Here is a 19,862-nt window from a genome sequence, read left to right as displayed (position 1 = left end):
CTTTGAAAATCCTTTGAAAAGACCCTATGAGATAGGGTCTAAGGTTTGGTTATAGTATTTTGAAAAAAAGTGAAATTAAGAGATATAGTATGCATGTGTTCTAAACCAATTGAGGAGTATGTGGATTTAGGTTTTGCTAGACGTGAAAATACACTTAAGTTTAAAGATCATGAATAAACAATGATGTATACTCTTTCTTAGTACACAAAAGTGTAGGAACAAGGTATCCAAAGAGCTGATTACAGTGATGAAGATAAAAATATACTAAAAACCAAAATCAGACAAAGGTCTGAATAACAATGAAGTATTTCCCTTCGAAGTTAGGAGACGATGTACATCGCTTACTAAAACACAGGGTGAAACCAGTTTACTTTTATATGCTATTCAAATTCACCCCACTCTTGAGGTGAAAGGACTTCATAGGCAATAGCAGGGCCACAGAGTAACAGTTTAGACTGTGAACCGTATGGTCTCCATTGCAACGACCTAACTGCACTGCTGTAGTGAGAAAACAGCTGTGGACTATAGGTGATCAATGAGACTGGCACTGAGATGTTCCACGAAAACTTTATTTTTGTAAATAAAATTTTTTGTAAAAAAAAACAAACAAAACAGGCATTGGCTGGATTCGGCCCAAGTGCCAATACCTGTCCTAGGGCGATGCCTCATCTCCTGAGGCCTAGGGAAGATCGCTCCTCACCTACACAGGAGGTACTGGTCCTCACCAGAAGTGCACGATGCTAGGGAAAGCCCAAGTTTTCATTTTCACACTGGTCTTATTTTATGTGGGAAGTCGTCCTATCTGTCACCTGTGGTTGCTGAAAAGTTAGCACAGATCTCTTATGTTCGCTTCACACAAAGAAGGAGCTTCCCCTGATTTAGTCCAAGCAGTTTCGGATGTGAAATCTCAATGGCTAAGTGAATGATGGAAATAACAGAGATGTAATTGTCTTGACGTCGATTACTACCTTTATTTATATCACGACTAGAAAATAAAATATGACCCACATTTGAAAACTATGAACGAATCAGAAGAAGAAATTCAACGCTGTAGGAACTTTTTATTCCGAGGCCTTCTGAGGCAACACCACATTCTTGTGGTCAAAAAAGCTTAGGGCTCAAACTGGTTAAACAGCTCATCTGAAAGAAGAGGTCTTCTCTGGTGGATTCAAGAATGTGGAAAACAAGTCTCCTCCAGCTCAAAGAGCAACAAACAATCAAATCACATAGCTTCTCGATTTTAACAAGTATCTGCTGAAAAGAAAAAAGCTTCAAAAATAAATTTCTAGAACCAAGTTAAAATTTCTATTAACTAGCTAAAATAAACCAGAGTGCTCTGTTAGGAATGAAAGGAGATATCACATAAGGAATAAGATTTTTGTTTTCTTTTTAAATTTCTTACCTGTTTGATAGCTGTGACAGTAATGACAAAGAATAGCGGAAGCCCACTTGTTACAGGACTTGTGGGTGTATCAATAATCAACTGCAATTAAAAAAGAAGTACAACAGCATTAAAATGCATTATTAGTGGCTTTAGCAAGGCTGAGTTAAGCGCATCATCTTCTGTTACACACAGCTGATTACGAGTCAGAACTGACTGGATGGCCCCTAACAACAGCCACAGCCACATGCCCCTCTGCTCCTAGTGGTTCTTATGCGTGGCTAGGCCTAAGGATGGATCCATTAGCTATTAGCCATGCAAAGGTACAAGTCTGATTCCAGTGTATGTTACCTTTGAACAATTCTGGTACCACATTTTAACTATATTCTTTGAACACTTTAGTACTTGGGGAATTTTAAAAGGCCTTTTCATATACTTTATATGATTGAGAAAAATCAGGCTGCTGCTCTGAAAATACGTCTGATTTATTGTTCCCTAGTTATTCCTGGCCATATGGAGTCTCTATTCATTTTTATTGTGTGACTTCTTTGTCTTTGTAGGATCCAATGAGGCTTAGCATACACGTAATCATGATCAGCTTGGCTACTGGATTCATTTCAAAATATTAGCAAATTTAAATTTTCTTCCTATTACTAAAAAGATAATGATGATGACGACAGAAAGGGGGCCCAAACCAGCTTCAACATTAACTGACTGCTTATGTTTTAAGCTCATTAGTTCCTACAATGCCAACATGCCTTGTGCTTTGATAGAAAAAATGACCAGACTTACCTGTACCAGAAATATGATAAGAAAATAAAAGTTGGCTATTCTTCTGAATTGTTCAAATAAGTTCTTGGGTATGAAGTTCCAAAATGTGTACTGAATAAATGAAAAAAAATTATTCAAATATTTTACTTCTTTAAGTGCTACTGTATTACATGTTAAATAGCACTGGATTCTAAATATTAAAATGTCTAATTTTAGATAAAATACATAATTCAAAATTAAGAGAATATGGTTTCATTTTATCAATTGATGCTCTCAAAGGTGCTAAAACAGAATTTCTACTCTTAAACTAGCACATGAGATTAACTCTTTAATATCAGATAATGCAGAACAGCTTAGCAATTGTTTTACTATTAAAATATATATAAACCTCAGATTGTTTATATCTTCAAAAAAATAAACCTATGATTAACTCGAAACATTACATATTTGTCATTTTCACTCTTATTTTACTCAGAATAAGATCAATAGGCAATATGAGAAGTGAAGAAAAGATTGAAATCGTCAAGGATATCATCTTCCTTAGATCTACAATCAATGCTTATGGAACCACCAGTCAAGAAATCAAACGATGCACTGTATTGGGCAAATCTGCTGCATAAGACCGCTTTAAGGTGTTGAAGAGCAAGGCTGTCACTTTAAGGACTAAAGGTCACCTGCCCCAAGCCATGGTATATTCAATTGTCTCATGCATATGAAAGTTGGACATGGAATAAGGAAGACCAAAGAACAATCAACGCATTTCAATTATGGTGGAGGTGAAGAATATTGAAAGTACACAGACTGCTAAGAGAACAAACAAATCTATCTTGGAAGAAGTAAAGCCAGAATGCTCCTGTGAGGCAAGGATAGCAAGGCTTTATCTCACACACTTTTAAAAAAAAAATCATTTTATTAGGGGCTCATAGAACTCTTATCACAATCCATACACACATCAATTGTGTAAAGCGCATTTGTACATTCATTGCCCCCATCATTCTCAAAACATTTCCTCTCCACTTAAACCCCCGGCATTAGGTCCTCATTTTCCCCCTCCCTCCCCGCTCCCCACTCCCTCATGAGCCCTTGATAGTGTATAAATTGTTATTTTGTCATATCTTGCCCTGTCTGACATCTCCCTTCACCCACTTTTCTGTTGTCGGTCCCCCAGGGAGGAGGTCACACACAGTTCCTTGTAATCGGTTCCCTCTTTCCTACCCACTCTCCCTCTACCCTCCCTGTTTCGCCACTCACACCACTGGTCCTGTAGGGCTCATCCGCCCTGGATTCCCTAGATTTTCAGTTCCTATCTATACCAGTGTACATCCTCTGGTCTAGCCAGACTTGCAAGGTCGAATTCAAGTCATGGTAGTGGGAGCGGGGAGGAAACATTTAGGAACTAGAGGAAAGTTGTATTTTTCATCGTTGTTACATCGATCACACGCTTTTTTCAAGTGTTCTCAGGAGAGGCCAGTCCCTGTGCATAAGGATGGTAGGTAGCTAGATTTGGGGCCAGGAGGTTGTCCCTCCCACGCCTGCAAAGGCCCCCTTGAGGAGGTTGGAAGGAAATTAGGTGACCAGTAGACACCAATGAAAACCCCAAACTGAGAATGCTCCTATTCAAGTTGTATACTGTTAAAACCATTTGCTTTTGCTTTACTCTGCCATTCTGGCTAGTGGGAGGATAGTGGACAGAACTGGACTGCCTAAAAGCAGCGGCAACGCCTCTAACGTGCACTTGAACATTTACGATTGCTTCTGAGTTACACACCAAGAGAAGATGCTGTGACTGGTTGTGAAACTTGTTTCTGTTCTGTTTTGAAATCAAACTCTCAAACAGAAAAATCGAAAACTTTTCTTGGGGAGATTTATGTATAAGCTAGATCAAGCTCCATTTTTCAAGCTCGGTACAGGGAAGAATCTATGTCAAGACAATTTAGGACGCAAATGATTACAGTAATGTGTTGGTCTTCCTCAAGCCTTAGCAAAACATTTGCACAAGTATACAGCACAAACTTGAAATTGGAACTGCTAAGGACGTCTCACAGTATGGTTCTCAATTTGAAGATGGGGTGGGTACATGTAGGCTTCTTACTCCTTGTTTTCCCATCTCCCAGAAGTGTTCAAGTTTTAAAAACAATTTCCTTGTATTTGTAGTTTTACTTTTTAAGTAGCTGCTGATTGACGTATTTTATTTTGTTCTTTGAAATCACAACAGAGAGCTGCTATCCTCATGTGATCAGTCCTGATATGTTGATGCCATCCATACCTCAGCCATTTTGTCCAAGGAAGACTGTCCGCAGTGATTTTTCACTTTCCCTCTTTCCTTACATAAAGCTAGTATGTTAGTGCCAGTTGGGCTGATCTACCAGTCTTTTGAATAATCATTAGGGTAAATGTGCATGGTACACTGGGCTCAGAAGCACTGCGCTTGACATTGCTACTGATGGAAGAGGGCATCACGTTGGGTATTGCTTCCCTCTTTGCGGTCTCTGTTCGACACCTTCCCTTCCTGTCTTCACTTTCCCTCCATCCTTGCCTTTTCCCCTTTTCCTTTCTCCCACCTCCCTCTCCTTTTATTTTAAGTCTTTTCTTCCGTGGTGATTTTGTCCTTAGTGTCCCTTTGCCCACTTTCCTATTGGGGTGGTCATCTTTTTAATGATGTTTAGAAGGTTTACATACTTAGCATATCTGTCCTTTGTCATACACATTGCAGATCCTTTTGTCTTTCTATGTTGTCACTCACCTCTTGTTATGGTGGATTTTTGCCGAGAGAGCTAATTTTTCTGTAATCTGATCTGCCCATCTTTTCCCTGCAGGGTTTTGTCTGCAGTTACATTTGGAAGGGCCTGAGCAGAAAGTCCACAGAGAACCTGTGGGTCAGGTTCTCTTGGAGCTCTGGGTGTGGGGCGATTGGATGTGCAGCTGACCTTTGTGGGGATGACTTGAGGAAGCTGAGTCTGGAGGCAGTGTGTTGAGGAGGTTGGTACCACAATCCAGGCTAATGGCGGTGAGGGCCCAGGAGGCCCAGGAGGTGAGAACAGAGACGTGCCTCCAAGGGGACTTTTTAAGGGAACTTTTTAAAAAACGGCAATAAAAGAGAAAGACTAAAAATGTTCATGGTAACTCGTGTGCTACAACATAAGTGATTTTTTCGAAAAGCACAATGTCATTTAAAAATAATTTATTCAAAATAACATTGAATTTGTGAAGGCCAAAGACATTGAAGGGAAGGGTAAAGATATTTTAGTCTTCTGATAGCAACATAGTTAGTAAATGATCCTGTGTGCAGGAATGCCAGACAGGGTGTTTCACCCATGGAAACATTTCAGATCACTTTGTTCTCACTGTTAGACTGCCTCGAAATTTTAGCACAAATCTTATTCTTTCGTTCTATCTCCCTCCTGTAGTTAAATCCTCTCTTCAGATCAGTGACAATGATAACCAGCACAACTGGGTACCATTAGCTTCCAACCAGTTAAAGTAGAAATCACACCTAACGAGCAAGAGTTCAGGTTATGTCATATTAACAGACACCTGTAAGAGGTTGATATCAAAGATGTTATGAAATGTACCATAAATCATGGCTAGTGGGAGCATCTTACGGAATTCTGAAATTACCTTTCTGACTGTACTGCTTTTCAGAACGAATATAGAAGTGATCCTGTTAGTTTTTTTAATGTTCTCTGATTGAATGATTTTGCCTAAATAAAATTTGGTATTTGTTTAAAAAAAAAAGAAAAAGAAAAAGAAAACCCCAAACTGAGCATGCTCCTATTCAAGTGGGAGGTACACCTGGGAGGTCCAAACTAGGCCCAGGCTCGTGACATCACCAAGGTGGGCTCAACCCAGCCAATGGGGTCAACAAATACCTTCAACCATCTTCCCCCAGCCAAGAGGTGGGCTATAATAATGGCTCGCTCTCTTGCCAAAGGCTCTCTTGCCCCAGTCCTCTTGCTCCTGTGCTCAGGCCTTCCCCAGCCTCTTGCCCCTTTCTCCCTCGACCCCTGGGTCCCTGGGATCCCTCCCCCAGTTACTCAGATGTGGGTGCGCTTTTCCACGAGGTTGCTCGTGCCCAGTTGTGGACACTGTGGAGACTGTAAAGCGTGAAGCTTGTCCTGTCCTTCATAAAACCCACTTGGGTTGCAAACCGGCTTCGGTGTGTTCTTTCCTGAGGCAAGGCCAAGACCTGAGGGATTACCCCCTGGAGAAACGTGATGAGGATATCATGCTTGGTAAAGCAGATGGGCAGCAAAACAGAAGAAGAACTTGAAGAGAAAGACTGACACAGCAGCGACAACGATGGGCTCAAACAGAACAAGGAATCTGCGGGAGGGCACAGTGTTTGTTCCTTTGTCCACAGCTGCGATGAGCTGAAGTGGCAGCACCGAACAGCAACAACTCTAATTTACTTTCCTTATAATCGTCCTCTTTCTTCTAGTAATAGAATTAACGGTAGAGACAAAACTAGAAAATACATTAAAATGATCAGATGATCTCAACCCAGTTTCTACAAAATAGAAGTGCTGATATCTTTGACTACAACCTAAGAGAACATTCTCTTTAGGGTACTTGAAGCAGAGAAGGTTGTCATGGCTGCCAAGCAGTCTCTAAACTTGTGCATTTTGCTGGAAGAAGAGTTTTCACTGAATTTTTGTGCTGGAAACAAGGTTCTAAGTGTCACTAGCCGACAGTAAGCAGAGTTCAACGACTGCTTTTGAAAGTTCCAGAGGACATGAGGTTTCGTCTTCCAATGAGGACAGTCTACTACAAGTAGAAAAGGCTCTTCATCCTCTGCATATGATCTTTGCCATTATCTACATCTACAATGGCATAATTTTCACCCTCCCATTCAGAGAAGTGTGCTGGCATTCAGACTATAGGTGTTAGCTATCGGACTCTCAGACTAAGAACTCCTTGAGGGTCAGGGTCAAAACCATAAGTTCTTCAAAATGTAATGTCATAGTTAAAGGCCGGCCGGGCCCTGAACTACGGTAACATATTCTGAATTCGGTGTTTCCATATACTTGATAGTAAATATACAGGCAAAACAAACAAAATCTTTGTCTTATTTCATACTGATTAGGGAACTTCCATTTTCAATTTTAATTTATATTCACAAAGGGAGTTTGCCTTTGATCATGAAGTTGGCTAATGAGGATGCGAACCAAGTAGTGCTTCCCCACCCACCCTGTCAACCAAGCGCATGCATTCCGATTCCTTCTTAGGCTGGTCTCAGTACCAGCTCAGAGGCACGCCGAGAGAATACCTGAAGCTTTAGAACAGGGACTAGATAGAGAACGGAAGTGAACTTTCTACATCCACCCTAATCCACTCCTACCCCTACTCATCTAAACACCTTGGTAGCTCTATTTGGTAGCTGCTATCCTTTCCTCTCCTGAAAAGACTTTCTTCTAAGAGTTTCACTTATTCCTTGATGTTTGAAATACACGGTTTGCTCTCATTTTTTTTATAAACAGCCATAAGTTTACTGTTGATAATATATGACAATAGCTCAAAAATTCATGTGACAAGTTGAAACCTCACAAACACGGACAATTCAGCTTGGATTAAGTCTTTAAATTGGACAACTCTCAAATCTGGTACAAAAATTAAATAATTTTGTATTAAGAAGAATAATTATTTTCCATTTTTCAAATATTGCACGGGCTCTCTTTCCTTCAGAAGTTTCAAAGGTTCACAGCAAGCTAGAGACTGGTATCCCTTGAAAGGCCTGCCAGACCCCTTGGCTGGCAACCAGTTCTTTACACTGATATAAAATTCCCTAAGTTCTCAGGTGGCTCACTGTGCCTAGACTATTTGTGCAAACAATGTGGAGTATGTAAAAGCCCTGCTTTCCTTCCAGGGGTCTGGTACTTCAGAATGGACTGGACAGATGGTGCTATCAGGACCAGCCTGAAATAAACCCCACCAGGTTCTGCGTTTCTAATGAGCTCTCCTAAGGAGATAACACTTTGCACATGTTGTCATATATGTACCTGATGTGACCCAAATGATGGAGGATCTTGGAGACTTGGGCCTGGTATCCTCTGCACTGTCCCGTTGTTGGATTTGCTTTGTACCCTTTCACACTAATAAACCAGAGCTGTGGTATGACTGTAGTGTCCTCCCAGCAAATCACTAATCCTGGGGGAGGGTGTGTGTGTGGAGACTCAGCATACCACGGTCCAGTGAATTCGTTCCTACTGATGAAAACGTCAGTAATTCTCTGCATACGAATGACTCTCCTTGACAGCAACTAAGCCTCTATAAAGAAAGAGGTGCAAGTGTTGTTCCCCCCTTTCCTTCTGTAAAGCATGTATCTCACACCTGAGTCAGAGATTATTGCTGGAGTTAATAAACCTGTCAGTCCCACTCCAGCTCAGGGATCGTTCTGAGGCTTTGAACTGTATTTAATGGCAGCCCAAAAATAAATTACATTCTTTAGGGGTTAGATCCTTTTAAAAGCCACCTTTTGGCACCATCCACACTTTTAAAAATTTAAAGAATCCCATTGTTTTGGAAATGGAAAAACACTCCAAGCACTGGTGAGAGCCACTAGCACTAGTTGAGCACCCACTAGTTGAGCACCGACCAGGAGTCAAGCACGGTGCTAGAGTTTGTACAGTATATACAATCCCTCATGGGATGGGGTGGGGTGGGGGTGGTTAAAATGGACTTAAATAACTTTCCAAAGTCAGTCAGGTACTCAAAAGCAAGGCAGAATTTGAACCCACCAACCTCAAAACCACACTAGTTCATTTTCTATGTAGTCTAGATTATAAATTCCCAATGAAGCTCAAGGAAGTATATCTGCTTTTTAGGGCTACTTTAACACTAAGTTAAAAACTTAGTGGCTTACAATTAAAAAAAAAGTGTCATCTTACAGTTCCACAAGTCACACGAACCAACCAACCACACTTAGTGCCACTGCCTGGATGCCAATCCATGGGCACCGTATCAGATAGCGTAGAACTACCCTGTTGGGCTTCTCAGACTTTCACTTGTTACGGGCGTTGACAGCCTCATCTATCCCCTGCAGAGCTGATGTAAGTTCAAACCACTAACCTTATGGTTAACAGCTCAATGCATAATCCACTACACCACTAGTGGTCCAGAATATGCCTTACTGCTAAAAATACTATGGTAGCAGGATTACCTTCCTGTCCACCTCCCCCCCACCCCCACCCCGCCCTTCCCCTGGAGTCCTGGTGGCTCAGTGCACTACACATTGGGCTACTAACCATAAGGTCGGCAGTTCTAATGCACCAGCCGCTTCTCAGGAGAAAGATGAAGATTTCTACTCCCATAGAGTCAGTCTCAGAAACCCACCTGGGGGAGGTCAGCAGTTATCCTCTGTCCTCTAGGGTCACTGTAGGTTGGAATTGCCTCAAAGACACACAGTGAGTTTTAGGAGAACACCCTTTTCTCGTCTTTCCCGGCATCTAGCAGGTGCCTGCATTCCTTGGTTTCCCTTCTCTCTTCAAAGGCAGCGCTGACACGCCCGTTCTCACTGTGCCTCGCCCTGTCACTCTCGCATCTGCCTTCCTTTCCCACTTGTTAGAACCGGGTAATTACCCTGGGTCCACCTCATGGACTAACTCACACAAAACACCACCCGCTGCCATCCATCAACTCCAACTTGGCATGACCCTACCAGCTAGGGTAGAACTGCCCCGGGGTCCGTGGCTGCAGCTCTGTGAGGGAGCAGACAGACTCATCTTCCTCCCAGAGAGTCCGTCATTCCATCAGCAACCGGAAGTGCTCCTGCCATGCAACCTTAGTCACATTAGGATGTGGACATCGTTCGGGGGCACTTAGTAATCCACCTACCAATCGGGTTGGGTAGAATTTGTTCACTTGAGTAAACCAAATTCAGGACCAAAAGGCAGGGGTCCTGGTCAGAAATACAGCCATAGAAGGAGAGGAATTAGAGAACACACAGCTAGATGTTAGGTATCTTTGTTCTTGATCAGGAAAAACAACCACACACACACACACACACACACAAACACACACACAACCCAGACTGTCAGTAGAGATAGAGGTATTTTCTTCTTAAAAACGAAAGAAAGAAAAACAGAAATGAGAGAGAAGATGGGAGGAAGAGATAAAGGTAGGGGGAAAAAGAGGTAGACAAGAAGAAAATATGATCTTAATTATCAATTTTCTCAATTATCACTATACCCAGAGATAAGGTGGCTACTCTATGAAAGTCTATGGGAAGCTGGGGCCTCACTTGGATCGGCATTTTTAATTTTGAGACTATCTTGACCTCTGCAATCTTGCAGCTCGAGTGCTCAGAGCTGATCTTTTCATTAGTCTTTTCAGAGCAAGACGCACGAGAGGAAGACATTATGGAATGAACTGTAACCAGGGACCATCTTAGATGTATGAAGATGATGCAGAGAGCAAGGTCCAATCCAAACCGTGGTTTCCAAGGGGATTTACATTCAAGGGAGAAGGGTTGGCTGAGTGGGCTACAGCAACGTTTTGGAAGACGCTACAGGAGATTTTCTTGAGGGCAATAAGGGATGTCTTATGAGAATTCCACTGGGAAACTTTACCAAATCAACTCTAGAACTCTGATCTTGCCCGTTCGGAGTTCTTTTTGTTCCCCAAAACAAAGAACATTGAAAAGAAACATGATTTGAGTCCCTCAAGTATGCCAAACTGCTGCTTTGATGGAATTCAAGTCCAACAGCACAGAATGCTTAAGGGAAGGGCAACAGATAAGCAAGCAGTACCTTCAGAAGTGAATGGACTGAAATGGGTGGTAGGTGGAGAAACAGTAGTTTCAAATTTTGGCATCTTCTTTAGTAAACACTTTCCCTGACTTTATAGCAACACTTTTAAAATTTGTCCTCACAATATTCACTTTTTTGGACATATTTTTAAGTTTCCATGTTAAACAGTTTTAATAATGTATGTATAATGAAATAAAATGCCATCTTCTATAATCCTTCCAAACACAAAAACCTCAAACTCTATTAACCCTGGAATGTTACATAAGCATCTTATTCTAAGGTGACTGCCCCATGACCTCTTCAAGCTTTCCAAGTTCAATTTGACCAGGAATTCAGTGCAATATTTGGACTATAAAACCACAGAAATGATTATTTTGGTCAGGTGATGGAATTCTCCTGTTGTAGTTAAGATACATGCTACTTTATATCTCTGATTTTTACAGAAACATTGTAATGTTATTACTGTTATGATGATTGTCAAGGAGGATTGTTAGTTTCAGATGAAATTAATGACTACTTTGGTATGTTAATAGCATAGAGATAAAATCAGATAAAATAAACATTTTATTGTTACATGTAAGGCCGGGCAAACTGATTAATGATGGGCTGCTTGTACATTTTCCATTCATGTTAAATTCTAATATTCTAAATATTTGCCTAGACATATGGCTCACAATATAATGTTCGTACCTATATTCAACTATCAAGTCCCCTTTTCTTTTGTGATACGGTCGGTATAAGGATGAGTACGTACTATTGGAAGTCCCTGGTATCAAAGGCACAAGTATGAATAAAATGTTTTTTCCCTTTTGATAAATAAGCCAAAAAATCTGACTAGACCACAGCCTCTTTCTTTACTAAAAGAGACATTTTGAAGTATGTTGAATCAATAATTCCTTGCATTCTTTCACACCTACCAAGACCTTAGACCTATTCTACATGTTGTGCCTTTAATCTCGAGATAAGAAAACTTGATTGGCATTTGAGCTTTATGTTTTTTATCTACCTTTTTGGTTCTTTTTTGTAACCCAATCAATCTCTGGTTTCATCTCACTCGGTTGGAGTGCGGTTCATGAACAAAGAGTCAGGGAGCAGGGACTTCCCTTTGCGATGTGAGGCAGTGAGGCCAACAGAACGCTCTGAGGTGCTGCGCTCCTTTCCAGCAGTCAGAAAGTACAAGGAGAACACTGGAAAACGTCCCCAAAGCCTCCGCTATTTGTCACCTAGTGGGTCTGGTAGTATACTTATGCATGTGACAGGCCTGAAAACGAACTGGAGACCGCTCCCTTATCGATTTGGAAATATCGTCAATTCATAGAAAGGAAAATGTAAAACATCATCAATCATGGCATAATCCTGGATTACTGCTATGAAAGAAGACGCTACCACCGTGACGCGGTGTTGAGAGGCGGTGATGGCAGGAGAGCAGGGACCATGAGCTCACAGTCAGAGAAACATGGTCCAGCGCTGGCGTGCCCACTCCTGTGGCCCTGAGCACGTGACTTTGCTCCGCCTGTTTCTTCATGAATAAATAAGGCATAATAAGTAAGAGTTGCCTCACAGGGTTATTTTCAGCTTAAATGAAACGATAAACATAGAATTCGTTTCTGGGACTCAGTCATTTAAAAAATTACCTATTCTCTCTAATTAGCAATGTAATTTTCCTTCCTTAATAATTAAAAGTAATTTAGCTTCCTTGAATGTATGAAGTGCCCGTGTAGACCAAACCTTATACTTCATTTTGTAGCTTCCTGAAGGCAAATCTTGCACCTCATGAATTCTGTGCCCTAATATGCAATTTTTAAAAAGGCAACAAGCAGTGAGTTGTCATTCTCTCAGTTCATATCTTAGAAGCATGTCCCAGTATAATCTGGGAGGGGCAATCTGCTTATAGACAGGAAGCAAAGGTAAGGGATCATTCTTGGGAATAATTTCTTTTTCATTCTTCTACCTGACACTGTCAAATATGTTTCTTCCAAAAAGAAATCCTAGTAAAGTATAAATCAACAATGCCTGCATTTCTACCTAACACATCAGAGGCGTAATGTAATGGGGTTGGAATCTTCATCCCTAGTGGTGACTTCCCAGATCACAGCGCTTTCATATCCCTTGGACTTACTAAAAGTCAACTTCCTGCGTCCTGAAAGCATGCTCACGTAACACATCTTAGACAGCACTCTGCTTTTTTAAGGCAGAAAGAAAAAATGTATTCCTAAGTAAACAAAGATACAGTGCCACAAATATATGCTGCAAATTGGGTGTGAACTCTGGCTGTACACATTAAGTTTTCATACATTCTGGGGAGCTGCTATTTTGAATTAAATCACTTAGGAACTCTCCACAAGCTTCTCCAGATGACCATGTCAGTTTTCAACCCCGCTCCCCGCTGAGCGTCCAAGTCCTCGCTCTTGCCACAGGCAAGTCCTTAGTGACTTCGTTAGCAATCCATGGCTGATGTCTAGTTCTTGGATTGTGATAAGAATCGTATGAGCCCCTAATAAAATGATTTAAAAAAAGAAATTATCTGTCAAAGTCTACTTGAAACTGAGATTAAGCCCCTAATCCTAGCTTCTCTAAAGAATAGAGATCATTCAGTAGACAAATATATTTGGAAGCACAGTTCCACTTTTTAATCGGAAGTTGAGATGAAGGTTGTTCAAGTACCTTGCCTAACACTTAACCCGATCTCACACATGGATTCATCAGTTAGGGACTTCTGACTTCTTCTTCTTAAAGTATGTTGATTTTAGTTTTATTACTTCCTGTGCTAGCTTCCTGGTATGAAGGAGGGGATGTCCAATCGTTTACAAATGGGCTTTGGGTCTCCACTCCACACTCCCCCCCCCCCACACCATTTGCATGGTTGTTTGTTTTGCGTCTTCTGATGCCTGATCCCATGGACATCTCGTGATCACGGGGGTTAATGTGCTTCTTCCATGTGGGCTTGGTTGCTTCTCTGCTACATGGCCACTTATTTAACTTCAAGTCTTTAAGACTCCAGACGCTATATCTTGTAATAGCCAGGCTCCACCAGCTTTCTTCAACACATTAGCTTATGCACCCATTTTGTCTTTAGTGATTATGCCGGGAAGATGAACATCACAGAATGTCAGGTTATTAGATTTTAATTAGAGTTAACCCACCAATCTTTGGGTTAGCACCTGAACACATGAACCAGTTGCACTCCAGAAAACTAATATACCCTGTCATTTACCCTTTGTGTTCAAAAGCCAGCAACTACATTCTAATCTCTATTCTTAAACACCAATGGTCTGTTTGTTCTCTAACTGTGTAAGTATGTCCTCGCTAGCCCCACTCTCCAGGCAGGGGAGAGAGAACACACGCTGTACTTTAGTCAAGACTGTCAACTCACCTTCCTTCCCCTTGACACTTGTAGCATCTCAGCAATACGAAGCTTACCCTGACTGAGTGTATTACAGTTTACAAAGCGACTCTACATTTTTTTATTTCACTGGGGACAGGACTGCCTGCATTTCACAGATGAGGAATCTCCAGTTGAGCATACTTAATGACTTACACAGAGCCAAATAGCTAGTGGTAGGATTTAAGTGTCCTAGACTTCAAATATGGCACTATATCCATGACATAATTAATAGCAGATTGACATAAATGTGCTGGGACATCTTGGAAAGTCTTAAAAGGGTTTGGGGGATAACTAAACAGATAATACAGCCCAACCACAAAAAGGCTTTCCTTGGTGTCTTGGTTTTCTGGCCTGCTCCTGGTGTCATTTGGGGCACTGATTCAGAAAAGTGTACTGGATAGACCGCCTCAGCTCTAGTTTCTTAGATCTGGTGTTCCATATCTGACTTTCCATCCAGTTCCATTATATTTTTAGCTTACAAATTATACTAATTTATCAATTTACTATCTTAGTTTTAAATATGAGAAATCAGACTCGTGCTCGCTTCAGCAGCACATATACTAAAATTGGAGAAATCAGACTCACAATTATAGGATAAGGCAAAAAAGATAATAAATATTTGGAAAAGAATTAGGTATTGAGAGACTTCCAAGGGAAACTATATGGACGCATGGTGGCTAATTAATTAGGCACTGAGCTGTCAATCATAAGGTCAGTGGTTTGACCCCAGTTGTCACTGTGTAGTGCAGCCTTTAAAAGACATGAAAGTTTGGAAGCCCAAGTGGCTGTTCTTCTCAATCCTGAAGCCTCACTGTGAGTTAGAATCAACTAGACGGTAGCAGGTTATTATTTCTGTATGGGAGGCTGTGCAATATATACAGATATGACAAGGTGGATACTGAAAAGCCAGAGCATGGCTTAAGAAGAGTGGGCAAAAAAAAAAAAAGAAGAGTGGGCAGTGAAAAATGAACATTGAAAAGGCACGTATCTAGAAGGTGTGAGGGCAATTAAGAGTGTTTTGAAAATGTAAGACTTAGTAGCAATTTTCACAAATATTCTGAAGCTCAAGTTTTTCTTCTTAAAATTATACAGTAAATATTTCAGAACACACTTTAATATATAGAAGTCAATGCAAAATTCATGCTAAATACTGAAGAGGTGAGAAAAATTCTAATTTTCCTATTAAGAGTTTCTGTGCAAAGGTGGAGAAGTTGTGACATCTCATTACAATACTGGAACATTTTAATTTTAATAAAGGAAGCTAAACTCTTGGGAGACCCATTATGGCAGTGGTTCTTAACCTTCCTAATGCCGCAACCCTTTAATACAGTTCCTCATGTTGTGGTGGCCCCCCCAACCATAAAATTATTTTCGTTGCTACTTTATAACTGTAATGATGCTACTGTGATGATTTGGGCTACCCCTGTGAAAGGGTCGTTTGACCCCCAAAGGGGTCGCAACCCACAGGTTGAGAACCGCTGCATTATGGGTTTGAGAACATTTGGCCTCTGTTTCTTGTACGGCACTCACTACCAGAAGGTCAGTGACACCTCATGGAGACCCTATAGGAAAGATGGAGCTCCTGTGGGTTCTGAGTATGTAAATCTTTATGGGAGAAGAGAGCTCATCTTCCTCTCGCAGAGCAGCTGATAGGTTTGAACAGCTGACCTTGTGGTTTGTAGTCAAACACGTAATCCATGACATCACCAGGGCTCCTCTTTCTTACATACAGCCACTCTTAGTTCTGGCCCTTTATTAAGGTAACAAAATTAGATCTACCTGCTATTCAATTTCTAATAAAGGTGAAGTAAAGTGATACTTAAGGAAAATTCCACATTTACTTAATTTGCACAGTTCATATATATCTTTGGATCAAAGGACACCATGGAAAGTATAACATGACCGAAATATTTAGTACAACACAAACTATTTTAAATAAAGTCAGCGTGTAAGTACTCTTTCTCAAGCTAGCTAACAATACAATCCTGACTTTTTATGGACAAACAGAGTGAAGGATGTGGAATATGGCATGTGTTCTGTATGTCAAAAACTCGAGTTGACGGGAAAACCGGTGCCATTTTTGGAATCAGCAGGTCAAATATTCCCAGAAACAAGTCTAACATTTGAGGCATCAAATGCGTGTTGGCCGGTGTGATGAAGCAAACGCTCTTTGTAAAGTTCTCATCAACAGTCCTTGGTTGGCAGTAGAATAGCAGCTGTAAGAGCAGCACTAGTAGTAATACTAATAGTTACCGTTGAAAATTACAAATACTCTCTTAAATATTTAATACAACATTCAGACCAGACGACAAAGTTACCTTGGAAGAGACGATTCTGTTATCTGGGTATCTCTGTGGAATGTAGCCCTCGGCACCTGGCGGCGGCTCCTTGTGTCCCACATAGATGGTCCGACTGTCCACCCAGTTCTCTTCTCCGGCACACTATGGGCAAAAGAAAAGCACTGCCTTAGGCACCTCACAGTTAGGGTTAAAACGGTCTTATCTAGAATACTGGCTTTACTGCTTGTTCATATTACCAGAAATCTGTGCTGCCTGCCGTCAAGCATCATTCTAGGTTACCCTAGCAGAGAGCTAAGCCCTCACAGTCTACACTCTTCAAACCAGTGGCTAAGTTAGTCACATAAGTCATCTGGGTAGGCTGTCTGCACTCCCAGTTAATGGGATAAGGGTATCTTTTAAAAGCTGATGGTCAGTGGAAATAAGATAAGGTGGGCTCATTAACAACAACAACAAAGACCCATTTCAAAAGACAATGATAATTAGACATTTTGGAAGAGGGTAAAACTATTACTGTATATACTCGAGTATAAGCAACCCAAATATCAGCCAAGGCACCTAATTTTATCACAAAAGCTTATACACAAGTATATATGGTACTTCAAAATACAAGAATTAGTTAATTATTTCATTTATCAGTTATCAATAATAAGCCTTTTCTGATAGAGAGACTTGGGTCTGATTCATTGTTGTATGACTGAGAGTGTGTGTACAAAAGACATTAATTACACACCCTCATAATAACGAAATCTAAAACACTTCAGCAGCTGGAGCCGAGACTAGAACGCAGCCGCAGGATAGAAAGGTCTTGGGCACCAGGTTGCAATTCTTCAAAAATACCTTTAGTTTTCTTAAAGCATAATAAACAGTGCTGAAAAGGTGGCTTTCGTATTGTGGTTACAGAGAAGACAGTGTTCAGTAACAGAAAAATGAATCAGCTTTGTGGTCAGAGACCTGGGTTCAATCAACAGTGTGACCTTCGGCAGGCTGATTCTGAGTCTTCCTGGCATCCTCTAGAAGGCCGTGAGGGGCTTCTAATACTCACAAAGTTGCCAAGAGAATGAAATAAAATGGAAATGAAACATACATCAATGTGCTCCGCCCACCATCTTTCTAATGAAGTACTCGTATTAGATTTCCTTCTTCCAATACTGTGTCATTTTTTTATTGGTTCAGGAAACCATCTTTTTTTTAAAAAAGGTTTTTACACTGGTATAACATAAGCAATCTAGCATTTTTACTTATTTGATGCTCTTCTTAATCAGTTTCTTTGTGGGTGCTTGTATATTACCTCTTTTGCATATGTATCAACTTCCTGGGGATAAGCAGCTGTTTTTTACATTTGTATCCCTTCACAGCTTAGTAAGCAAAAAACCCACCCGCTCCTGTCAAGGCAGGTCTGGCACATACTGAACCTACTGGGAAGGGCTGAACTGTGTCCTAGGGATTCTGGGGCCTCCTTCCAGGAGCAGCCAGCCTCACCACTCTCCCTCAGAGTGCCTAGTGGGGTTAAACTCCTGACCTTGCAGCCCTCTACACCACCAGGGTCCCTTACAATAAGCACAGTAGCTACAAAAATGTTTGCACATAGTCTGTCTTCAGTAAATTCCACTTGTGTCTATGTCTGCCTGTATTTCCCATTTTGGGGGGGCATAGCTTTGCTCTAAGTCTGTAGAAACTAAAGGGAAAAGACCAAATTCCTCTCTGTCCACTCCAATGCTGGTTACAGAGATGTTCAGCGAGAGGAAGGAAATGATGCTCACTGCACTGAGAGGCAAGCTTCAGAGTTCCTTGGAAACAGAAATGGACGTGGCTGCTACCTGGTGGCTCAGCAAGTAAGCTCAGTGGGTTTTTCCATTGCAAAAATGTGTGATGTGGTTCATTCAGAGCAGCCAGCACGTTCTATAGTAATCACCACCCTCCATCTGCAGTGAGTGGATTCAAACATAAGGGGACAGCATGGTGCCAGCTCTTGTAGCAATGCTGAAGGCCAGGTTGTCCGAGTTCTGGCAAAGCACACACACAAAAATCTTAACTTCATTTGCCACACAATCTCACAGTCCAACGGCAGCCTTTCTGATTACCGTCCCATTTTGTTGTCAGGCCATCAACAAGGAATACTGACTTTAAAACCCTTCTCTTTTTTTGTTATTAAATACTTTTATTGGGGGCTCTTAGATCTCTTATCAAAACCCATACAATTCACACATTGCGTCAAGCACATTTGTACATATGTTGCCATCTTCATTTTCAAAGCATTTTCTCTCTACTTGAGCCCTTGATATCAGCTCCTCATTTCCACCCTCCCTCCCTCATGCTCCCTCCCGCATGAACCTTTGATAAATTATAGATTATTATTTTCATATCTTACATTATCCTCTGTCACCCTTCACCCACTTTTCTGCTGTTCGTCCCCCTGGGAGGGGGTAAAACCCTGTTTAGTAGATCCCTCTGACCACAGTTGCTGGATGTAACAACCCGACCAGGCAGAGCACTGTAAAGTCAATTATGCCACGTCGGTAAGTTGAAATGTCATCTTTTCCTTTGCTCTCCCTTTTGACCCATTTTTTCGATGTTTTATTTATACTTTATTTTTACAAAAGATCTTTGTTTATTTTTACTGTCAGTTCATGGCATATTTAATGTTTAAAATTTTTTTAATATTTAATATTCCACATCAGCACTATATTTGTACCCGCTCCAAAAGGAAGTGATGAAACAGAATGCTCAAGTTATATAAGAATATCATTCATAGGACATGTAAGTAATATTTTACTGAAGATCATCTAACAATGGTTGCAGCAGTGCATTGACGGGGAGCTGCCAGAGGCTCAGGCTGGATTCAGAAGAGGGCGTGGAACATGGGATATCACGCTGATGTCAGCTGGGTCTTGGTGGTTGGTGTTTTCAAGGCCTAGATCACATTCCCCTCCTTCCTGACTCCTTCAAGCAATATGAATCCCCTTTCCTCAATTAGACTTCTTGTCATTCATGAACCTTTGATCAGCTTTCTAGTACATTCTGATCATTCCATTCTGTGAAAGTCTAAATGCTATGTGTGAGCTCATTGTTGGCATTGTGTTAACTCACCTCATCAGAGTTTCTTTTTAGCTGACTTAAGGCCGTTTATTTTTTACTTAATATGATTTTCTTCAACTTCTGCATTTTCCTATTTTCTCCAATTTTTGTACTTTTAAAAAAATCATTTTATTAGGGGCTCATACAACTCTTATCACAATCCATACATACATCAATTGTGTAAAACACATTTGTACATTCATTGC

General features: G+C 40.9%; 1 protein-coding gene across 1 annotated transcript in view; it reads right to left on the bottom strand.

Moving 5' to 3' along the window:
• Positions 1-19,862, bottom strand: part of ATP11A (ATPase phospholipid transporting 11A) — a 224,509-nt gene that overhangs the window by 78,385 nt on the left and 126,262 nt on the right. The window contains exons 2-4 of the mRNA XM_045283811.1: positions 16,600-16,722; positions 2,174-2,263; positions 1,403-1,483 (exon numbers count right to left, since the gene is read on the bottom strand). Of these exons, the coding sequence (XP_045139746.1) occupies positions 1,403-1,483; positions 2,174-2,263; positions 16,600-16,722 (294 nt within the window). The remainder of the gene's footprint in view (positions 1-1,402; positions 1,484-2,173; positions 2,264-16,599; positions 16,723-19,862) is intronic.

The sequence above is a fragment of the Echinops telfairi genome, unplaced genomic scaffold (genome assembly GCF_000313985.2).
Source record: "Echinops telfairi isolate 266 unplaced genomic scaffold, ASM31398v2 ScPeMD7_7467;HRSCAF=8505_1, whole genome shotgun sequence".
Classification (NCBI taxonomy): Eukaryota; Metazoa; Chordata; class Mammalia; order Afrosoricida; family Tenrecidae; genus Echinops; species Echinops telfairi.
The sequence above is the reverse complement of the archived record's forward strand: the minus strand, read 5'-3'. Positions and strand labels throughout refer to the sequence as shown.